This window comes from Oncorhynchus nerka, linkage group LG5 (assembly GCF_034236695.1).
Source record: "Oncorhynchus nerka isolate Pitt River linkage group LG5, Oner_Uvic_2.0, whole genome shotgun sequence".
NCBI classification, from domain to species: Eukaryota; Metazoa; Chordata; class Actinopteri; order Salmoniformes; family Salmonidae; genus Oncorhynchus; species Oncorhynchus nerka.
In genome coordinates, this window is record NC_088400.1 from 35,343,021 (window position 1) to 35,363,013 (window position 19,993).

The following is a 19,993-nucleotide window of genomic DNA, read 5'->3' on the forward strand; positions in this document are numbered from 1 at the left end:
CCTCCTGCAGCAAAGCACCCCCACAAAATGATGCTGCCACTCCCGTGCTTCACGGTTGGGATGGTGTGCTTCGGCTTGCAAGCCTCCCCATTTTTACTCCAAACATAACAATGGTCATTATGCCAAAACAGTTCTATTTTTGTTTATTCAGACCAGAGGACATTTCTCCAAAAAGTACGATCTTTGTCCCCATGTGCAGTTGCAAACCGTTGTCTGACTTTTTTATAGTGGTTTTGGAGCAGTGGCTTCATCCTTGCTGAGCAGCCTAATTCGTTTCTGCATGCATTATTTGGTGTTTTATGTTGTACACAGAGAATATTTTTGCTGAATTTTGCATGCAGTCTCAATTTGGTGTTTGTCCCATTTTGTGAATTCTTGGTTGGTCAGCAGACCCCAGACCTCACATCCATAAAGGGCAGTGGGTTCTATAACTGATTCAAGTATTTTTAGCCAGATCCTAATTGGTGTGTCAAATTTTATGTTCCTTTTGATGGCATAGAAGGCCCTTCTTGCCTTGTATCTCAGCTTGTTCACAGCTTTGTGGAGTTACCTGTTGCGCTAATGTTTAGGCCGAGGTATGTATATTTTTTTTGTGTACTCTAGGGCAACGGTGTAGATGGAATTTGTATTTGTGGTCCTGGCAACTGGACCTTTTTTGGAACACCATTATTTTTGTCTTACTGAGATTTACTGTCAGGGCCCAGGTCTGACAGAATCTGTGCAGAAGATCTAGGTTCTGCTGTAGGCCCTCCTTGGTTGGTGACAGAAGCACCAGATCATCAGCAAACAGTAGACATTTGACTTTAGATTCTAGTAGGGTGAGGCCCGGTGCGGCAGACTGTTCTAGTGCCCCAATTCGTTGATATACATGTTAAAGAGGGTGTGGCTTAAACTGCATCCCTGTCTCACCCCATGGGCCTTTGGAAATAAATGTTTTTTCCCAATTTTAACCACGCACTTGTTGTTTGTGTACATGGATTTTATTATGTTTTATGGTTTTCCCCCAATACCACTTTCCATCAGTTTGTATAGCAGACCCTCATGCCAAATTGAGTCAACAGCTTTTTTGAAATCAACAAAGCATGAGAGGACTTTGCTTTGTTTTTTTTTTGTCAATTAGGGTGTGCAGGGTGAATACGTGGTCTGTCGTATGGCAATTTGGTAAAAAGCCAATTTGACATTTGCTCAGTACATTGTTTTCACTGAGGAAATGTACGAGTCTCTCTCCAAAGTACATATGACTTTTAAGCAGAGAGAAGACACTCTCTCACCACACTCAGCTCTCTCTGGCCCCCCTGGCTTCCCTTTCTGATGTTCAATTATGCTCTAATATTTCACTGGTGCTCAGCTCAGGGGAAGTGTAAACATTTTACAGCTTCATTTTATGACACAGCCTTTTAAATATGTGAAGAAGGGGGGAGAGGAGAGAGAATGAGGGGTGTCATCCATATTGTGAGACCTGGAACAGAAAGTCACGGGATACAAGATTTTAGACAGCCCCAGCAGGTCAGGCCAGGCCCACTGTCGGCTGACACACCATCTGTGACTGCTCGAAAAAATTGAATGACAGATTTTGAGTGTTTTTTTAATGGCCCGACAAAGCAGGAACGGCATGCCACTGGAGGCTTGTGAGGGGGGGCAGTGATGTCAGCCATGCCAGTTTGTCCCAGTGATTGATCACACATTTTGTCTCCTCAGCTCAGAGGAGAGATGATCCCTGATTATGCTAGTAAACAAGGGGCACATCTGGTGAATGAGTGAACGTGGCAGCATAGCAGTATGGCAGACATACTGTGTGTGTATGTATGAGTGTGTGTGCCAGGGCATTACTAGGGTAGAGAGGCTGACAACTTGTGTGTGTGACATTATCAGACTACTGTTTAACATGCAGGTGTCAGTGTCTTCTACTCCCCCCTGAGTCATGTGCAGGGGAGAGGCAGGCAGGCAGGGGCTGGTGCTATTTATAATGGCACTTCACACAGCTGTCAGTATCCATCTCCTCAGTGACATGCAGAGTCACGACTCGCAGACGAAGGCCCCTTTCAGAGCCTGACGAGGCAGCCAGTGCTAATGCAGCTCTTTGTCTACAATTAGATCAGCACGGTTGCCTCTTCTCTCTCTCTCTCTCTCTCTCTCTCTCTCTCTCTCTCTCTCTCTCTCTCTCTCTGTCTCTCTCTCTCTCTTCCTCTACTGTCTCTCTCTGTCTCTCTCTCTTCCTCTACTGTACCTCTCTCTTTCTCTCTCTCTCTCTCTTTCTCCCCCCCCCAACATACCTAGATACAGGCAGAGGGAAATATCGCCCACACACAGAGAAATACAGAGATGTGGGTACATACAGTGCATTCGTAAAGTATTCAGACCCCTGGACTTTTTCAACATTTTGTCAATCTACACACAATATCCCAAACTTTTTTTATTTTTGCACATTAAAAAAAACTGGCAGCGATTACATCCTCGAGTCTTCTTGGATATTACACTGCAAGCTTGGCACACCTGTATTTGGGGAGTTTCTCCCATTCTTCTCTGCAGATCCTCTCAAGCTCTTTCAGGTTGGATGGGGAGCGTCTCTGCACAGCTATTTTCAGGTCTTTCCACAGATGTTCGATTGGGTTCAAGTCCGGACTTTGGCTGGGCCACTCAAGGACATTCAGAGACTTGTCCCGAAGCCACTACTACGTTGTCTTGGCTGTGTGCTTAGTGTCATTGTCCTGTTGGAAGGTGAACCTTCACCCCGGTCAGAGGACCTGAGCGCTCCGGAGCATCAAGGAACTCTCTGTACTTTGCTTCGTTCATCTTTCCCTCGATCCTGACTAGTCTCCCAGTCCCTGACACTGAACAACATCCCCACAGCATGATGCTGCCACCATCATGCTTTAACTTAGGGATGGTGCCAGGATGCTTGACATTCAGGCCAAAGAGTTCAATCTTGGTTTCATCAGACCAGAGAATCTTGTTTCTCATGGTCTGAGTGTCCTTAAGGTGCCTTTTGGCAAACTCCGAGCAGGCTGTCACGTGCCTTTTATTGAGGAGTGGCTACGGTCTGGCCACTCTACCATAAAGGCTTGATTGGTGGAGTGCTGCAGAGATGGTTGTCCTTCTGGAAAGTTCTCTGGAGCTCTGTCCGAGTGATATTGAAAAAGTCAAGGGGTATGAATACTTTTCAAATGTACTGTATGTATAGGTGTGAATAGTAGTATTATAAACTGGGGGTTTAAGCACTGAATGCTGATTGGCTGACTGCCGTGGTATATCAGACCATATACCATGGGTATGACTAATTACATTTTGTAACTAGTTTATAATACCAATGAAGCACCTCAGGGGTTTGTGGTATATGGCCAATATACCATGGCTAAGGTCTTTATCCAGGCACTCCGCGTTGTGTTGTGCACAAGAACAGCCCTTAGCCGTGGTATATTGGCCATATATCACCCCCTCCTCGTGCCTTATTGCTTAAATATACTCTCGTTCACAGAAGCAGACATATTGTATACACACACAGGCTCAGATACTACACATTACACACAGGCTTAGATACAACACATTACACACAGGCTTAGATACTACACATTACACACAGGCTTCAATACTACACATTACACACAGGCTTAGATACTACACATTACACATGGGTGAACATAGTGTCTCTCTCACACACACACATACACACACACACACACATATTTTATTAACCCTGTATGTTTTGTCAGACCTGTTCAGGCAGGTGTCTGGTCCAGGGGGTCTGACAGACCAGCGTTACCTCACTATGCTGCTCTATGAAGCCATCCAGATCCCGCGACAGCTGGGAGAGGTGGCCGCCTTCGGTGGGAGCAATGTGGAGCCCAGTGTACGCAGCTGCTTCCGTATGGTGAGATCACCCATACACACACACAGACACACACAGATGCGCGCAGGCCGCAAACACATACACACACGCACACACGCAATTTCTCAAGCAAGAATTTTGCTAGGACTGTCTGGGAGTGGTCTGAGTGAGCTGTTTTTGGCAGAGAGGTTTTAAATTCTCTTTTTTTATGGTGATGTCATCAGGCAGGCCAAAACTCCATCCCACCAAAACAGGCAAAACAGAAATATCAGGCAGTCTTTTCAAACAGATCTTAAAAAGGCATTATCATAATTTTCACAATTTCACAGTGTTTTGGGCTCCTGAGTGGCGCAGCGGTCTAAGACCATGTATCCCAGTGCTAGATGTGTCACTACAGACCCTGGTACGATTCCAGGCTGTATCACAACCGGTCGTGATTGGGAGTCCCTTTTGAGGGGCACATTTGGCCCAGCGTCGTCTGGGTGGGGTTTGGCCGCGGTAGGGTTTGGCCGCGGTTGGCCTTCATTGTAAATTCAAATTTATTCTTAACTGACTTTCCACAGTATATATGGAAATATATATAAAACACAGTCAAGTCTAGTTTTTGACGCCACTTGGCCTTTAAGCATCATAAATGTTGGGGTCATTGATCGTAGGTGTTACTGATAAAAATGGTTTATTCTGAGTGAAATCCTGTGTGAACCAATGTGGTCTGTGGAAAATGATTTACATTTTTTTTGTGAAACCAATCTGGTTTAACATACTGTTGTTGGAACCATATGGAATCTATGGGCATAACATCATTTCAAAGTGTTGCAGATGGAGACATGGAAGAACTGAGGGCATTGTCATTTCCACTCTCATACATGGGGGGGGATCAGCTTTTTTGAAATCCCGCCTCATGGCATTTAGCTCAGTAGGGAAATGCATTTTTAAAGCAGTCCCTTTAATGGTAGAGTTGGGACGAGTAGGTAGTAGGTTTTTGGGCGGTGGCTTTTTAAAACCTTTATAAAAAATATTAAAAATCTTCACTTTTTTACAGCCGGCCCGTAATGAAATGTCGCTCGATTCCCGTCCATGTTCCTGATATCAGCCACATGGGGTTAAAACCCTGTCTGTCAACTCTATTTGCTCCTGATATCAGCCACAGGGGGTTAAAACCCTGTCTGTCAACTCTATTTGCTCCTGATATCAGCCACAGGGGGTTAAAACCCTGTCTGTCAACTCTATTTGCTCCTGATATCAGCCACAGGGGGTTAAAACCCTGTCTGTCAACTCTTTTTTGCTCCTGATATCAGCCACAGGGGATTAAAACCCTGTCTGTCAACTCTATTTGCTCCTGATATCAGCCACAGGGGGTTAAAACCCTGTCGGTCAACTCTATTTGCTCCTGATATCAGCCACAGGGGATTAAAACCCTGTCTGTCAACTCTATTTGCTCCTGATATCAGCCACAGGGGGTTAAAACCCTGTCTGTCAACTCTATTTGCTCCTGATATCAGCCACAGGGAATTAAAACCCTGTCTGTCAACTCTATTTGCTCCTGATATCAGCCACAGGGGGTTAAAACCCTGTCTGTCAACTCTATTTGCTCCTGATATCAGCCACAGGGGATTAAAACCCTGTCTGTCAACTCTATTTGCTCCTGATATCAGCCACAGGGGGTTAAAACCCTGTCTGTCAACTCTATTTGCTCCTGATATCAGCCACAGGGGATTAAAACCCTGTCTGTCAACTCTATTTGCTCCTGATATCAGCCACAGGGGGTTAAAACCCTGTATGTCAACTCTATTTGCTCCTGATATCAGCCACAGGGGGTTAAAACCCTGTCTGTCAACTCTATTTGCTCCTGATATCAGCCACAGGGGGTTAAACCCCTGTCTGTCAACTCTATTTGCTCCTGATATCAGCCACAGGGGATTAAAACCCTGTCTGTCAACTCTATTTGCTCCTGATATCAGCCACAGGGGGTTAAAACCCTGTCTGTCAACTCTATTTGCTCCTGATATCAGCCACAGGGAATTAAAACCCTGTCTGTCAACTCTATTTGCTCCTGATATCAGCCACAGGGGGTTAAAACCCTGTCTGTCAACTCTATTTGCTGTATGTCATGTCTTTTATGAGCAGATTTTATTATCAGTGTAGTTCCAATCAGAAGTGCCCAGATAAACAATTTATCACGTTGGCATGGCAGTGAAGTCAAAGTGAGGGGATGACACGCGCTAGCACGTTCTGTGGGTCTAGGGTGTAGTTTGTAGGGTGTAGCGTAGAGGTGTAGTGGAGTCATTCATGACAGAGGGGCAGATGGGTTGGGCTCTACATAGAGGATGGCAGGATCTGAGGGAGTTACACTATAGTAGACATTCTGTGCTGTGGCCCTCCGTGGTCTGTATGTATAGAGACCAGTCTGTTGTACTCTATAAGGCCATGGAGAGTGTGTGTTTTGGTTGTTGTTGCTTGGTGTAGTCAGTGGGTCCAGTTCTACTAGTTATTGATACTGTAGACAGTCAGTGGGTCCAGTTCTACTAGTTATTGATACTGTAGACAGTCAGTGGGTCCAGTTCTACTAGTTATTGATACTGTAGACAGTCAGTGGGTCCAGTTCTACTAGTTATTGATACTGTAGACAGTCAGTGGGTCCAGTTCTACTAGTTATTGATACTGTAGACAGTCAGTGGGTCCAGTTCTACTAGTTATTGATACTGTAGACAGTCAGTGGGTCCAGTTCTACTAGTTATTGATAATGTAGACAGTCAGTGGGTCCAGTTCTACTAGTTATTGATACTGTAGACAGTCAGTGGGTCCAGTTCTACTAGTTATTGATACTGTAGACAGTCAGTGGGTCCAGTTCTACTAGTTATTCTACTAATTAGCCGAGGAGCCTTGTTCCCCTAGAGACCTCACTCCATAACACGTACACACACATACGTTAATTACCCTGCTTTGGCATAGTCGAGACGAGGCTCCAGGGAAATCAACCTTTTAATGCATCTCTGATGCACACTTAATGAGAATTTAGCACATTATGGATTTTCTGCGCTTGGCGAGGCTGTCCTTTATTCACCTGACTTCCTGTTATCCCATTTATCTGCTGTCTCTCTAACACAGGAATTGCTTTGGAACGTTAGAACATTAACAGGTACTCACGGCCCTCACGCAAGTCACCCCTCTCTCTGGCCGCTATCAACCTCCTGTTTATGTATTTGTGCTTTTAACAGAGTTCTTCCAGGGGAACTGTAATGGAATATGTAATTACCTAGTAATACGTGCCCTATGGAACTGCAGGTAGTTTGATGAAGTGGTACTGTTTGGTAAATTGTTCTGCATAACTGTAATGGATAGTAGCATTTTACAGACAATCAAGCAGGAGACAAGTACAAGATACTCAGGTAAAATGTTTCCTATGTTCTTCCTCCTATAGGCCCCAGGGAAGCCAGCCATCGAGGTATCTCATTTCCTGGAGTGGATGAGCCTGGAGCCCCAGTCTGTAGTGTGGCTGGCTGTTCTACAGCGTGTGGCAGTGGCCGAGTCCGCCAAGCACCAGGCCAAGTGTTACATCTGTAAACAGTGCCCCATCAAGGGATTCAGGCAGGTCTATTGTACCTCTATCAGAGATGAGGACAGGTGGATGTGTGACACACACACACACACATACACACACACACACGCACACACAGGATAGAGCAATTCATGTGGCTTCTCTAATGTTACTGACTGTGATATGATCGTCCATTCTACCGATCTGTTCTGACAGGTACCGCAGTCTGAAACAATTCAACGTGGACATCTGCCAGACGTGCTTCCTCACGGGACGCACCACCAAGGGAAAGAAGCAGCTCCAATATCCCATCATGGAGTACTACACCCCAGTAAGAAAGAGTACTACACCCCAGTAAGAAAGAGTACTACACCCCAGTAAGAAAGAGTACTACATCCCAGTAAGAAAGAGTACTACACCCCAGTAAGAAAGAGTACTACACCCCAGTAAGAAAGAGTACTACACCCCAGTAAGAAAGAGTACTGCACCCCAGTAAGAAAGAGTACTGCACCCCAGTAAGAAAGAGTACTGCACCCCAGTAAGGAAGAGTACTACACCCCAGTATGGAAGAGTACTACACCCCAGTAAGAAAGAGTACTACACCCCAGTAAGAAAGAGTACTGCACCCCAGTAAGAAAGAGTACTGCACCCCAGTAAGGAAGAGTACTACACCCCGGTAAGAAAGAGTACTACACCCAGGCTGCCACCTGCATGTCACCCTATTAAAGGTCAAAAGTAGTGCACTATGTAGGGAATAGGGTGCCATTTCAGACACAGCCCGCACTATAACCTACACTTTTCTCTTAAAGAGGCCATCTGCAGTTTAAACAATAACAAAGTGGCCACCCCTCCACTGTTTCGGTCGACAGCTGAGGGTTGTGGCTGGAGATATGTAACCACTCTCAAATGCATAGACAGAGCTATGGATGCAAGAACTGACCGTCCGTGATATCAAAATGATAGTTTTATAACGACACACTGGTTTCCTTACCCTGTAAGTATTCAAGTCATGGGACCGATATTAGCATTTTTCACACATGTCCAAATCATACAAAAGTATCTCAAATTGCTTGTGAACCTCAACAAAGTCACTTATAGATGTTGTGAACAGGATGCGTGAAAAATGTTTGTATCGGTCCCATGTCTTGAATGGGATTTGTGCCACAAATGCTAGTACATTAGCATGTGGAAACAGTCCCAAGGGGACTGAACCAAATCATTGATTGCTGTCATACCTTGACTGCTTACAGGGTGAAGAAACCCATGTGTCATTTAGTCATTTGGGTGGACTATCTCTTTAACCATGTTTTGAGGCTATACATCGTTGGCATACAATGACATTGTTTACGAACAGTGAAGTAAGACATGTTTATAATGTGGGTTGTGATAGGGTTAATTTAACAGTCCAAAAATGGATATAGCATTTGTAGATTGCCCCTTTAAGAGAGTACACAAAGAGGAGGCCACAATAGCACACTACTTCAGCTCCAGTCAATGGAGGCTGGGAGATATGGCAGAGAGACATCCAAATAATTTCTCCCAGGGCAGTATGTCAACCAGGGGAAGGTTGAAGTGGAGCTGAGCTGGAGCTTTTCACCTGAGTTTTGACTCCTATACTGCTGGGTTGTATGATGGAGTGGATGTGGGTAGTCAGGTCCGAGGGAGACAGAGTACTGCATTAGCCGCAGGGCACCTATCACAAAGTTTAGTTCAACACAAGGTGCGTGTGAGTGCGGGGGTGCGCGTGTGTGTCTGTGTGTGCATGCGTGTGTGTGTGTGTGTCTGGGTGCATGTGTGCACAAGTGTGTGTGTGCGTCCCTGCGTGCACGCGTATGTGCAGTATGGAGAATTCTAAAGTGGTTCACTTTGTCTTCCTGTCCTCCCACTGCCCCTAACCTCCTCATCCCCCTCTCCTCCACCCCCTCATCCCTCATCCCACTCTCCTCTATCCCCCATCTGCCTCTCCTCTCCCCATCCCCATCCCCTTCTCCTCCATTCCCCCTCATCCCCCTGTCCTCTCCTCCATCCCCCTCTCCTCTCCTCCACCCCCTCATCCCCTTCTCCTCTCCTCCATCCCCTCTCTCCTCTTCTCTCCTCTCCTCCACCCCCTCATCCCCCTCTCCTCTCCTCCACCCCCTCTCCTCTCCTCCATCCCCCTCTCCTCTTCTCTCCTCTCCTCCATCCCCCTCTCCTCCACCCCCCCCCTCATCCCCTCTCTCCTCTTCTCCACCCCCACCCCTCATCCCCTTCTCCTCTCCTCCATCCCGGTCCCTTCATGTAAACCATGTGTCAGACCACCTCAGGAGAGAAGATGCGGGACTTTGCCAAGACGCTGAAGAACAAGTTCCGGTCGAAGCAGTACTTCAGTAAGCACCCTCAGCGGGGCTACCTGCCTGTCCAGTCGGTGCTGGAGGCCGAGAGCTCTGACACGTGAGTCATACCCCTATAGACACAGACGGCTAGATAGACTGGCACCGAGAAGACAGGAAAATAGCTTGTAAAAATAGCCATTGACTTTATTTGTTGAGAGGGAGATTGCTTGTGTATGAAGTGTTATATTAAAAGATGTTGAGGGGAGAGAAGACTTGGGACATGGAGGGTAGTTGGTTGTACATGATGTGGATTTAAGAAGTTTGTAAAAAGTATACACACAGTGTTGAATCAACACTGAATCAGGACTGAAGGGTTCAATCTGTGGAGAACCTTCCAGAAGGACAACCATCTCTGCAGCACTCCACCAATCAGGCCTTTATGGTAGAGTGCCCAGACAGAAGATTGAACTCTTTGGCCTGAATTCCAAGTGTCACGTCTGGAGGAAACCTGGCACCATCCCTATAGTGAAGCATGGTGGTGGCAGCATCATGCTGTGGGAAAGTTTTTCAGAGGCAGGGACTTGGAGACTAGTCAAGATTAAGGGAACGATGAACGGAGAAAAGTACAGAGAGGTCCTTGATGAAAACCTGATCCAGAGCGCTCAGGACCTTCCAACAGGACCAAGGTTCACCATCCAACAGGACAACGACCCTAAACACACAGCCAAGACAACGCAGGAGTGGCTTCAGGACAAGTCTCTGAATGTCCTTGAGTGGAGAATGTGTCTATGTGTGCATGTGTGTGTATGTGGACTTGAACCCGATCGAACATCTCTGGAGACACCTGAAAATAGCTGTGCAGCGACGCTCCCCATCTCACCTGACACAGCTTGAGGTGATCTGCAGAGAAGAATGGGAGAAACTCCCCAAACACAGGAGTACCAAGCTTGTACCATCATACCCAAGAAGACGCAACTGCCAAAGATACTTCAACAAAGTACTGATTAAAGGGTCTGAATACTTATGTAAATGTGATATTTCTGTTTTTTATTTTTAATACATTTGATTTTTCTTTGTTATTATTGGTGATTGTGTGTAGATTGATGAAGAAAAAAACAATATAATCAATTTTAGATGATTTGGTATTTGGTATTTTATTAGGATACCCATTGGCTGTTGTAAAAGCAGCAGCTAGTCAGCCTGGGGTCCACACAGAACATGAAACATAATACAGAACATCATTAGACAAGAACAGCTCAAGGACAGAACTACATGTATTTTTTTTAAAGGCACACACAGCCTACATATCAATGCATACACACAAACTGTCTACGTCAAATAGGGGACAGGCGTTGTGCTGCAAGGTGTTGCTTTATCTGGTTTTTGAAACCAGGTTTGCTGTTTATTTGAGAAATATGAGATGGAAGAATAAGGCTGTAACCTGACAAAATGTGGGGAAAAGTCAAGGGATCTGAATACTTTCTGAATGCACTGTACATGGGTCCACACTTTTCAGAGTTAAATTAACAGTTTGCTTAGTGTAAAGACTTATTTGCATATTGCAAGTTACTACCTATGACTCCGTTTGTTAGTGACGAAGACATGGTTGCATTAATTCATTTTCAGTCATGTGGTCTTCACCAAGTGCGATCTAAGCAAATAGGTTATCATTCAATTAGATTAAATAATTCAATTCTTTAAGACAATACAATACAGATTTCATAAGACCTTCTTTTGAGGGCTGAGTAATTTTACCTCAATACATTGGTTTGAAACTCCTGGTTTAAAGGCCACATCTGGCTTGCAAGTCACACACACACACACACCAACACACACACTAGGGAGTACCAGTAATATAGGTATTAATGATGTTTTTCTGTGTTTGACCAGGCCGTGCTCCTCTCCCAAGCTACCCCATGCAGACACACACAGCAGAATCGAGCACTTTGCTAGCAGGTAGGCTGTTATACACACACACACACACACACACACACACCAAAAATAATGACCCCCCCGCCTTACCTAACTCTGCTTACTCCAGATCTTCCCTCCTTCCTTTCTCCTGGCACTCCCCAGTTCTCTCTCCACAAGTTGATTGAGATATCCATCTTGGTCTGACCTTCGACCTGAGTGGAGACTGTTGTGCCTTGCGGGTATCCTCTCTCTCCCTTTCCTTCTTTCTTCGTTTCTTTCTTTCTCTCACTCTAGCTCTCGCTCATTCACTCACACACACTGAAAAGGGCATGAGCACCGTGCGTTTGGTCTGGGGTGAGCAGGGGTCTCCTGGTTGTGGATGCCCGGCGGCATGGTAGGGCAGTGTGGCACTCCGCTGGGTCCATTGGTCACCTGGAGGATGCGAAGGCGGATCAGCAGTCTGTCTGACAGGGTTACAGAGAGGGCACAGCCAGGGCATGGAAGAGGGGTCCCTCACCCACGGCAGGTCATGCCCACAGCAGAGCAGGACATAGATCACTGCAGAAAGAGAGAGAGCGAGAGAGAGACAGGACACAGATCACCTTCTTGTGTGTGTGTGTTGTATGTGAGAGTGCTCCTTACCTGAGGCAGCATTGCTCCACACCAAATCAAATCAAAAGCTAATCAAATCAAATGTATTTGTCACATACACATGGTTAGCAGATGTTAATGCGAGTGTAGCGAAATGCTTGTGCTTCTAGTTCCGACAATGCAGTAATAACCAACGATTAATCTAGCTAACAATTCCAAAACTACTACCGTATACACACAAGTGTAAAGGGATAAAGAATATGTACATAAAGATATATGAATGAGTGATGGTACAGAACGGCATAGGCAAGATGCAGTAGATGGTATAGAGTACAGTATATACATATAAGATGAGTATGTGAACAAAGTGGCATAGTTTAAAGTAGCTAGTGATACATGTATTACATAAAGATGCAGTAGATGGTATCGAGTACAGTATATACATATGAGATGAATAATGTAGGGTATGTAAACATTATATTAAGTAGCATTGTTTAAAGTGGCTAGTGATATATTGTCCATCAATTCCCATTATTAAAGTGGCTGGAGTTGAGTCAGTGTGTTGGCAGCAGCCACTCAATGTTAGTGGTGGCTGTTTAACAGTCTGTTGGCCTTGCCACTATTCAAGACAGAGGAGACACACACCAACAGAGGCAGGATATCTTCTATTCTCTCTCTCCAAATTTGTTCCCTTTCAGTCTTTTTCACTGTTTAGTTAAGTCATTGTTGTCACTCTTTTCTCTCCCACTCGTTCAAATTCATGATTTCCATTGACTTGTATTAATTGCTTCTGTTCCAAAGTCCCCTCACGTTTATTAGTCTCCTCCTGCCAATTAGAATCATTTAGTTGGCACAACTCCTTGGCTCAAGCTGAAGACCCACAAAACTTCCCTGATAGATAAACAGATATTGAGAAATGGGCAGGGAGCAGTGCAATTTGCTTAAGTGAGATATGCTTATGTGTCTTAATTTGTTGGCTTTCAGATTTGCCAAATAAGTCTCAGTGTTCCTGAAGTTGCTGTTAAGACAGAGATGATGTTGTATATTTGTAGCTTTATGCTGGCTTTACAGTTTCTATCTCTTTTTATATACTTTGGATGTAGTGTGCCATCTTACAGTTCTTAAACATCTTGAGCTCCTCACAAGTCTATCAACCATAGAGGACTCTGAACTGGATTCTGAAAGCCTAACAGAGGACAGTTTAACTTCAACTATATTCCAACATGATCTGAGAGCTCGCTAAATGAGATAAAGCTGATTATTTTAATAATGTACATTGCACAGATGCCATTCAATCTGTACTTTGCTTCATGCAAAATTGACTCCAGTATACACACTCTCTTGCTCACTTGCTCTCTCTCTCTCTTCCTCTCGCTCTCTCTCTCTCTCTCGCTTCCTCTCGCTCTCTCTCCCTCTTGAAAAACACATCAAATGAGAGACTATATATATTTATTCACATAGTACTGCAAACGCCTGGCTGTCAGAACCATGCCATGCAACTACGTACATTAAAAGGTCCCTGAGGCTGACATCACAGCAGAAGAACAGAGTGTCTGTCTCTACTCAGTCATATGAGGGGGTGTACATGTCAATCCAGTGTAAGAATATGATGTCCCAGAGGAGGATTGTGGGTATTTGATGTTTTGGGTTGGATCCAGATTTGCTGGTGTGTCACACACCAAGGTGCTAGTGGAGAGCTCTCCTTTTGTCATTAGTACAGACTCGGGAGGGAGGGAGGGAGGGAGGGAGGGGAGGGAGGGAGGGAGGGAGGGAGGGAGAAAGCTCAAGGTGCTATCTAGAACCTAAAAGGGTTATTCTGCTGTCCTCATAACATAACCCTTTGAAGATCCCTTTTTAGTTCCAGGAAGAACCCTTTTGGGTTCCATGTAGAACCCTTTCCAAAGAGGGCTCTACATGGAACCCAAAAGGGTTATACCTGGAACAAAAAAGAGTTGTACTTAGAACCAAAAAGGGTTATACCTGGAACCAAAAAGGGTTATACCTGGAACCAAAAAGGGTTATACCTGGAACCAAAAAGGGTTGTACCTGGAACCAAAAAGGGTTGTACCTGGAACCAAAAAGTGTTGTACCTGGAACCAAAAAGGGTTGTACTTAGAACCAAAAAGGGTTGTACCTGGAACCAAAAAGGGTTGTACCTGGAACCAAAAAGGGTTGTACCTGGAACCAAAAAGGGTTGTAGCTGGAACCAAAAAGGGTTGTACCTGGAACCAAAAAGGGTTGTAGCTGGAACCAAAAAGGGTTGTAGCTGGAACCAAAAAGGGTTGTACCTGGAACCAAAAAGGGTTGTACCTGGAACCAAAAAGGGTTGTAGCTGGAACCAAAAAGGGTTGTACCTGGAACCAAAAAGGGTTGTACCTGGAACCAAAAAGGGTTGTAGCTGGAACCAAAAAGGGTTGTAGCTGGAACCAAAAAGGGTTGTAGCTGGAACCAAAAAGGGTTGTACCTGGAACCAAAAAGGGTTGTACCTGGAACCAAAAAGGGTTGTACCTGGAACCAAAAAGGGTTGTAGCTGGAACCAAAAAGGGTTGTACCTGGAACCAAAAGTAACCTTTTTTCTAAGAGTGTGGGACTCATAGGAATTAACTCACAACTTCCCACATCATCAATACTGTCCTGAGGACAGGGGCCAAGTCTACAGCTCTCACATAGAATACTGGGGTGAGGCTCCCTCTCCTCTCTACCCTGCCTTCCGGTCCTGTAACAACCATTTGATTAATGGCCTAACTGATTGAATTAAGGGGACAGATCTGGCCACAGTGAGAGTGGTTAAATGAATGTCTGTTAGCCATAGGGCCAAGGTCTGGCTACGGTCAGAGTGGATGGATGAAGGGCCAGGTCTGGCCATGGTCAGAGTGGATGGATAAAGGGCCAGGTCTGGCCACGGTCAGAGTGGATGGATAAAGGGCCAGGTCTGGCCACGGTCAGAGTGGATGGATAAAGGGCCAGGTCTGGTCACGGTCAGAGTGGATGGATGAAGGGCCAGGTCTGGCCACGGTCAGAGTGGATGGATAAAGGGCCAAGGTCTGGCCTGTACTCTCTATGGGCCTTGTTGGGAGGGGCCATAATGATGAGAGCGGATGGCCTGTACTCTCTATAGGCCTTGGTGGGAGGGGCCATAATGATGTCATATGGATCTCTCTTCATCACTCCATCCTCATCCCTCTTTTCTCTCCCTCCATCCATCAATCCATATGTTTTTTTGGTTGTGTGTGGGTGTGTGTGTGTGTGTGTGTTGTGGGGGGCCTGGAGCTTGAGTAGCATGAGACACATTTCATTAGTGTCTCTGGCAGAGGTTGTACATGGCTGGTGGTTCCAACACAGTATCCTGGCAGCTCCCTCAGAAGGCCGTTCCCACTGCTGAGAGAGTGTGGTGTCGCTAAAAGCTAAGTTCTGCCTAGTCAGCTGCCAGATCAAATTCCTGTACATGCAAATGTATTTGGTGAATTAAGCTGATTCTGGTAATAGGGGAGGAGTATAACAGCACAGATGGTGGATAAATTAAAGATAGTTCGCTCTGCACATTTACCATTGGAAAAAAATGGTCAGTTATGGTTTACTTAAATGGGTGTCTCCCCCATAAACACAAATGGAATAGCAGCTGGGTTTGGTGTACTTAGTTCATTGACTTTCATTAAACCCGAAGAAAAAAAACAGAGATTGGGGTGTCTCGCTCCCTCTTCTGTCTCTGATAACAGTCTGTAGCAGTGTGGTAGCTGTCCATGGTGCTTATCTGCCAAACTTCTCAAGTACACTGTAAGGCAGACGAAAGAGAAGTGCAGTGGGGTAGCTGTCCATGGTGCTTATCTGCCAAACTTCTCAACTACACTGTAAGGCAGAAGAAAGAGAAGTGCAGTGGGGTAGCTGTCCATGGTGCTTATCTGCCAAACTTCTCAACTACACTGTAAGGCAGAAGAAAGAGAAGTGCAGTGGGGTAGCTGTCCATGGTGCTTATCTGCCAAACTTCTCAACTACACTGTAAGGCAGAAGAAAGAGAAGTGCAGTGGGGTAGCTGTCCATGGTGCTTATCTGCCAAACTTCTCAACTACACTGTAAGGCAGTAGAAACAGAAGTGCAGTGGGGTAGCTGTCCATGGCACTGAAAAACAACAGTCACTGCTGCAGGGCTGAAAACCTAGACTCGCTGTCCTTGGTCCTGAAACACTGCAATACAGGACTGTACTGAATAGCTCTTCTTGGAATGAAAACCGCTCTTCTTTCTAAAATAAATTAAATCTGTCAATCTGTTGCTCTTGACCTCTTTTTACTAGAGTATGCCAGCAGCCACTGCTGGCTTGCTTCTGATGCTAAGCAGGGTTGGTTCTGGTCAGTTCCTGGATGGGAGACCAGATGCTGCTGGAAGTCGTGTTGGAGGGCTAGTAGGAGGTACTCTTTCCTCTGGTCTAAAGAAATATCCCAATGCCCCAGGGCATTGCCCTGTGTAGGGTGCCGTCTTTCGGATGGGACGTTAAACGGGTGTCCTGACTCTCGGAGGTCATTAAAGATCCCATGGCAGAGAGTAGGGGTGTTAACCCCGGTGTCCTGGCTAAATTCCCAATCTGGCCCTCAAACCATCACAGTCACCTAATAATCCACAGTTTACAATTGGCTCATTCATCCCCCTCCTCTCCCGTGTAACTATTCCCCAGGTCGTTGCTGCAAATGAGAACGTGTTCTCAGTCAACTTACCTTCTAAAACAACAGATAAATAAATAAGAGTACCTACCTATTTTCTCTCTCTCTGTGTGTGTGTTTTCCTGTTGTCCAGATTGGCGGAAATGGAGAACCAGAATTGTTCCTTCTTCACAGATAGCCTGTCGCCTGATGAGAGTCTGTGAGTACACTCCCACTTCCCCCACAAAACTGAACCCTTTCATTTCAGCCAAGTGTTTATGTATACCCTGAGTGTGCACACACACATTCAGGGAAGGCTGGTCAGTCACATAAAATAATCACCAAGTTTATGAAAGGACCCATGGCTGAGGCCGTGCACACACTCCCCCTTCATCATAAAAGACCAAATACAAAGGGCTGCTGCACGGGGGAGGCCCATTGAAATACTACAGAACATGATGTTAAGAGCCAGAGGCTGGCTGAGCGAAAAGGAGGGGAGAGGGGGAGTAGCTTTGATGTGAATGGTGGAGTCAATAAGGTGAGCCCCTCACTAAGGAATCATATAGACTGACTGGACACAGGTGTTGGCCCTGATCAAAGGCTTTGGCTGAGACAGAGAGTGTTTTGGGGGTGAGGCGTGTGTGTGTGTGTGTGTGCGTGCGTGGGTGTTTTCATTATGAGCACTGCTATAACAAAATGAATTTTTACCACCAAGGTGTAGTGGCCTCCATCAAAGGGTTTACTGTGTGTGTTTTTAGTGTCGAGAGAAAGAGAGCGAGGGTGTGTTTGTGTTTATGTGCGTTGTGTGTGCACAGGTCCACGTCAGTGTGTGTATTCATATCTGTGTATATGTGTGGGTGCATTCATGTCTGTGTGCGTTCATGTCTGTGTATGTGTGTCTGTATGTGCACGTGTGTATTTGCGAGATAGGGAGGGCATTGGCATGGTGTGTGAAGCTGCCTATTTGATGTGTCAACATGGCTGTTTGTATAGTTGTTCAGTGTGCTGTTTGTCTGCAAGCTATTTGCTCTGTGTGTCTGGTTTATCACTGTGACACTGTGGCTATGTTTGTTCCAAGTGTTTCTGTACTTTGTTCTTGTCAGTAGGGCTACTACTCTGTCTCCTGTCTTCTGTCTCTGTGTTCTGTCTCTACTGCTGCTCTTTGTGTGTGCTGAGTCCCCTCGTTCTCATGTCACTCTGTTAGCTTGCTGCCCAGTGCTGCAGTATGTCTGGCTATGCTCTGGCGTCATTAGTGTCCTTTATTTCTGCAGGTCTGTCTATGTCATGTCTGTCTATGTGGCCACTTGTTCTCAGAATTGAAGACTGTCTGTGTTTGAGCTGATGTGCGTCTATCCTGCCTATGCTGTCTGTGTGTCTGTGTCATTCCGTGTCAGTACTGCTCCACCATACCAATGTGTCTGTTGCACTTGTGTCTGTTGCTTCTGCTGTGCTGTCTGTGCTGCTCTGTCCTGTGCTGCACTGTCTTGTTTGTGGCTGTACACTGTCCTGTCCTGTGCTGTGGCTATTTGCTGTGCTGTGCTGCTGGTGGCAGGGTTGTGGCTCAGTGTGCTGAGTGTCTCCTGTGCTGTGTCATGTGGGGGACTCAGGGATGAAGATCAGTACCTCCTGCGTCACTCCAGCCCCGGTACCCTGGACCAGGACTCCCCCAGCGGACAGCAGATGCTGCTGGCCCACCTGGACTGTCAGGACAAGGACGAGCTGCAGAGAACGCTGGCCCGCCTGGAGAACGAGAACCGGTGAGAAAATAGAGCCCTTTTGGTTTTTGAAATCGTTTACCCCAGAACCTTTAGAACTATTGGTCTTATAACCTTTAAGGTGTAGAACCTTTTTGTCTTAACTTTTAGAACATAGAACCTGTTGGTCTTGGAACCATTAAGATGTAGAACTGTTTTGTCTTAGTACCTGTAGGACTTCCAAACTTTAGCTCTTACAACCCTACAGGGTCACTACCATGGCCATCCTAATCAATTATCCATGCTTCTGACACCCAATGTGAGAACTACACCATCGTTAGGGTGATTGTATAGTGAACAGAGTATACTACTACTGTATGATGCATGAGTGTGATGGGAAAGAAATGGCTTTGGAACACATCAATTGGATCCTCGTGTCCAAATAGGATTCTGTGTTACTTCAGTACCCTTAAGACCTTGAAGTAAAAGTTGAAATGAGAGAGAATAATGCTTTTCCCATACACTTCATTTGATACCAGAGGCAACTTTAAAAGGTATGATTCATCGGATTTATTATATTTTGTCTTTTCTACGTGCCCCTGACCTTCGGGCCAACACACACACACACACACACACACACACACACACACACACACATTTGTTTGCTCTCCGTTTGTCACCGATGAATAATAGGTTAATAAAGCTAGATTAGTAACATATATACACACAGCTGGTGTCTGAAACTTTAACCTAGTTTGGTATTATTTCTGTATTGTTATGATGAGGTATATCCTGTGTGCTCCTCAGTTAGCACTGCAGCTGTCTTCCTTTATTCTGATTGGCTTATAGGACCCCATGTGATATGTCAGAATCTGGGCCTGACGACCAAAATCAGACTCATTGTGGAAGTCATGAGTGTGTAGCTCATGAATATGTGGTAGAATTAGTACCGTCATCCCATGCCTCAACTTTCTTTCCTCTGTGAAAATTGTCAGGAAAATAAGAATAAAAAAGATTCCCGCGCACAATTTCAGTGCTCAGAAAAGTGATCTTTATTGTCTGTGCGAAATGTGTCGCGAACCGACTCGTAGCTCGCGACAGAAAGGGAAACAACGTGGAGATCAAGCAATAACACAAATATATGTATTAACTAAACTAAACAAGTAACACTGGTGTGTGTAAGTGTAGTCAGTAGTGTAAGTGAGTGGCTGCGTTCACAGATGTGATAATGTAAACAAACAAAACAGCCACACAAAAAAATGCCAACACCAAAATTCAGCAGTGTGTCTGTGTGGAGAGAGTCTCCCCAATGAATGGGGGAATTTATCCCCAGGACACACCCGGGCCCAGGTGTGTCCCATTTTGCTGACGACCCTCCCGTGCCGCCCACCGACATCCTAGTAAGGAGAACAAGAGCAAAGAGAAAGAATTCGGCAGACAGAGTGGAAGGGTCGTCACAAATGTTCTAGAGACATAGGCATTCTGTT

At 45.5% G+C, this 19,993-nt stretch overlaps 1 protein-coding gene across 2 annotated transcripts in view; it reads left to right on the forward strand.

Moving 5' to 3' along the window:
* LOC115129389 (dystrophin-related protein 2-like) overlaps positions 1–19,993 on the forward strand; it is a 120,327-nt gene that overhangs the window by 90,619 nt on the left and 9,715 nt on the right. Inside the window, exons 14-20 of one of the 2 annotated variants that reach the window (XM_065018590.1) lie at positions 3,711–3,868; positions 7,248–7,414; positions 7,581–7,695; positions 9,658–9,794; positions 11,567–11,632; positions 16,967–17,032; positions 18,453–18,569. In XM_065018590.1, the coding sequence (XP_064874662.1) occupies positions 3,711–3,868; positions 7,248–7,414; positions 7,581–7,695; positions 9,658–9,794; positions 11,567–11,632; positions 16,967–17,032; positions 18,453–18,569 (826 nt within the window). Of the gene's footprint in view, positions 1–3,710; positions 3,869–7,247; positions 7,415–7,580; positions 7,696–9,657; positions 9,795–11,566; positions 11,633–16,966; positions 17,033–18,419; positions 18,570–19,993 lie in introns of both variants that reach the window. The other variant, XM_065018589.1, reaches the window with a different exon arrangement.